We start from the raw sequence: 3,952 nt of genomic DNA on the forward strand, positions 1-3,952 counted from the left end.
CACTGGCTATTTCTGCTGCCTGGAATGCTCTTCCTCCAGATATTTCCAAGCACGCTTCTTTACTTCCTTCAGGACTCTTCCCGAGAGACCTTCGTATGTCAAGTAGTAACCTCTCCCCCTCCCCCAGTATTCCCTGGCCCCCTCACCCTGCTTTAAGTTTTTTATAGCACTGATCACCAATATCATAAATTGTCTTTTTTTCGGGGGGGGGGTATATTTTCTGCCTGCTCCCCCACCCCCAACTTAAAAGTAATCATCATGAGAACAGGGACTCAAGGACTTTATTGTTTTTTTCACTGCAGAACCTAGAACAGTGCTTGGCAAGTAGTAAGTGCTCAATAAATATTTGTTGGATGAAGCAAATAAATAAATAAATAAATAAGACTTAAGAAGTATGTATGGATCAGACTGCGGTTCCCTTGAACCCCTGGCTCCTGAGTCCGGCAGCGGGTCTGGTGGTGGCTCCGGGCTCTGAGGGACATAGAGGCTGGCAGCAGGATGCCTGTGCCGAGGATTCACTCAGTGCTTTGCCCTCTCAGTCTGTTCTTGGTGATCTCTTTGGGGGTCTTTGTTCTGAAATTTGTCTCAAGGAGTTCCAGGTAAAACCTCAAGGACCTAAGAGCATCTCTCTAAGCCTGGTCCATGCTGATCCTGGGCAGAAGGGAGTTTGTCCCCTTCTGGTCCCCGAGACCCTGGCCATCACCAACATGGGGTGACCTGAACTGCCTCTGAGTGCCTGCAAGGGCTCAGCAGCCAACAACTCCTCAGCTTCTGAAGGCTGGAATCCATCGGGGCGCTGGGAAGGGGCCGAGGGTGTCCTGGGGGCAGGCGTGCTGTGGTCCAAGCCTTCCCTTTCCAAACTCTGCGCCCAGCCACCCCCGGCCCCCGGCCCGGTGGCCCAGGCACCGGTCCCTGGGGTGAGGGGCTGGCCGGGCTCCTTGCTTTTGCAGAGTCTTGTAGCCTCACGTGAGGGAAGCAGCACCCCCTGTGGCACAGGAGACACAGCCCAAGTGCCAGAGGGAAGGAAGCCCCGTCTCTGATGGGGATGCCTGAGCCCGGCTCCGGCCGCTGGGCTCTGCAGGCAGTCGGAAGCTGGAGCTGCTGCGGCGCAGGACCGAAGAGGTTAACGCGCATCTGCCTCCGAATGTTAATGTGTCTAGGTGATGTCAGTGGGAGCCGGGGAAGGAGTGAGGGGAGAGCGGTGGGCAGCGGAGGCAGCGGAGGCTGCCGGGCTGCCTAGGAAGACCCCCCTCCAGACGGCGGGGCTCCGGGGGGCCGGGGCTCGGGACGCTGCGGTCGGCGCGGGAGGCTGCCGCAGCCTGCGTGGGCCGACGGGCGAGCGGGCGCCGGCGCCGGCGGGATGGACCTGGAAGTCTCGCTGCTGCCCACCGGCCCCAATGCCAGCAACACCTCGGATGGCCCGGATAACCTCACCACGGCCGGTGAGACGTGTTGGAGGGGAGTCCTCCCTCCTCTGCGCCAGGGGTGGGAAATGGGAAGATTTCACCTCTGAGCCAAACTGCTGGCGAAACTTTATTACAGTTCTTGGGGATAAGATGTGCAGTATGCTTTGCCCGGAGGGGCAGGGGAAAAGGGGATGAGAATGAAACGGCAGGGGCAGAGAAGAGGGCAAAGGCACCCTCGGAAGTGGCCGGGGATGGTGGCCAGCCGCGAGGGAGCCAGGGGAGAGCTGCCCAGGAGTTCCAAAGATGCTTTGCAGAAAATATTCCAGGCTAGAAAAGGGAGCAATAGAAGCTGGAGGGTGGTATGTAGGGAGATACCTGGAGGCTCACTCATTCACCGATCCCGTTGGCTTTTCGCTCGAACTACGTGTTATGGGATCTGAAACATCTTTACTGCCTCCTTGGAGAGGCGTGGGAAGGGATAACTCACAGAGATGCGAGGACATTTCCAGCGCTAAGATGCCCTGGAATTCTAGCTTTGAAGGATAAGAGGAGGAAGAAAAAAGAGGAAAGGTTTGCATAGAGAAAATTCTCGGGTAGCTGGGCTGCAACACACAGCTTCGGTCTCTGGTCACTCAGGAAGCCTGGGAAGCCCAGACTCAGAAGATAGGGACCAAGGAAGTCCTGGACAGGAACCCAGGAGAGGGGAGGGCTGTGGGTCTGATGGGCAAAAGCCTCCAGGAGACAGTCACCCACAGAGATGCCCAGGAATCAGTACACAGCTTTCAACCAGCGACTCCTGAAATGAAATGATCAGGGCTGCAAACAGGAAAGGAGAAAACACATGCACGCACCCACACATGCACACAGTTTCATGTCCTGCTGGCTGTTTTGATGTTGTTTGCTGGTGAAGCCCAGAGGCCCACAGAACAATTCTCTGCAGACCACTGTGGTTCTTGACTCTGTGACTTCTGAGAAAATGCAGGAGGCAAAGGACCGGTCCTTCAACAAACAGGTGGTGTGGGAGACTCTGATGGGATTGACCAGGGAACCGGTGCAGGAGGGCACGGGGGGCAGGATTAGCAGCAGTGTGGGCAGGGAGTATGGTAGGGAGGATTCTGAGCTGAAATGGCAGGAGGATGAATGGGGGGCAGGCTCACGGCTGGAGGTTGAGCACGCCAGTAGGAGGTCAGCCCTCAGAGAGCAGAGTCCATGTCAAATGGTCGACGCTCGCTCCTTCTGTCCCCAGGGCTGCCGCCTCGCACAGGGAGCGTCTCTTACACCAACATCATCATGCCTTCGGTGTTCGGTGCCATCTGCCTCCTGGGCATCGTTGGGAACTCCGTGGTCATCTTCGCGGTGGTGAAGAAATCCAAGCTGCCCTGGTTCAGCAACGTCCCCGACATCTTCATCATCAACCTCTCGGTGGTGGACCTCCTCTTTCTCCTGGGCATGCCCTTCATGATCCACCAGCTCATGGGCAATGGTGTCTGGCACTTTGGAGAGACCATGTGCACCCTCATCACGGCCATGGACGCCAACAGTCAGTTCACCAGCACCTACATCCTGACCGCCATGGCCATTGACCGCTACCTGGCCACCGTCCACCCCATCTCCTCCACCAAGTTCCGGAAGCCCTCTGTGGCCACCCTGGTGATCTGCCTCCTGTGGGCCCTGTCCTTCATCAGCATCACCCCCGTGTGGCTCTACGCCAGGCTTATCCCCTTCCCAGGAGGCACCGTGGGCTGTGGCATCCGCCTGCCCAACCCAGACACTGACCTCTACTGGTTCACCCTGTACCAGTTTTTCCTGGCCTTTGCCCTGCCCTTCGTGGTCATCACGGCCGCGTATGTGAGGATCCTGCAGCGCATGACATCCTCCGTGGCCCCCGCCTCTCAACGCAGCATCCGGCTGCGGACAAAGAGGGTGACCCGCACGGCCATCGCTATCTGCCTGGTTTTCTTTGTGTGCTGGGCGCCCTACTACGTGCTTCAGCTGACCCAGCTGTCCATCAGCCGCCCGACGCTCACCTTTGTCTACCTGTACAACGCGGCCATCAGCTTGGGCTATGCCAACAGCTGCCTCAACCCCTTTGTGTACATCGTGCTCTGTGAGACGTTCCGAAAACGCTTGGTCCTATCGGTGAAGCCTGCGGCCCAGGGGCAGCTTCGAGCCATCAGCAATGCCCAGACGGCTGATGAAGAGAGGACAGAAAGCAAGGGCACCTGACACTTCCCCTGCCACCCTGGGCACTTCCACGTCAGGGCACCACGGCAGACCATGGGGGAAGATGCTGAGAGAAACCGAAGACCGCTCTGGGAGGATGCAGGGAGGCTGGGTTACAACTAAAAACATTCAACAGGGCCCACAGATTGCTCAACGGAGCCAGGTTTGGGGGCTTCAAGCATCAGAAATCTCCTTCGGAGAACAAGATGGACCTTTGGGTTGAACAGAAACTGAGCAAGAAGATGGGTTTAAAGGTTCAGCTGAGCCCTACATCTACCAGCTCCCAAATGTCTTTTTCCAGAGAGAAGACGTAGAAGGCTTCT

The 3,952-nt window shown here is 57.3% G+C and overlaps 1 protein-coding gene across 1 annotated transcript; it reads left to right on the forward strand.

Annotated features, from left to right (window-relative positions):
* Positions 1-1,163: 1,163 nt before the first annotated feature.
* On the forward strand, positions 1,164-3,632 carry MCHR1 (melanin concentrating hormone receptor 1; the record flags this gene model as incomplete). The annotated part of the gene is made up of 2 exons (XM_082850352.1): positions 1,164-1,442; positions 2,653-3,632. The coding sequence occupies exons 1-2, from the start codon at positions 1,361-1,363 to the stop codon at positions 3,630-3,632; spliced, it is 1,062 nt and encodes a 353-aa protein (XP_082706478.1). The 5' UTR covers positions 1,164-1,360.
* Between the last annotated feature and the right edge of the window lie 320 nt (positions 3,633-3,952).

This window comes from Leucopleurus acutus, assembly GCF_964270905.1.
Source record: "Leucopleurus acutus genome assembly, chromosome: 11".
NCBI lineage: Eukaryota > Metazoa > Chordata > Mammalia > Artiodactyla > Delphinidae > Leucopleurus > Leucopleurus acutus.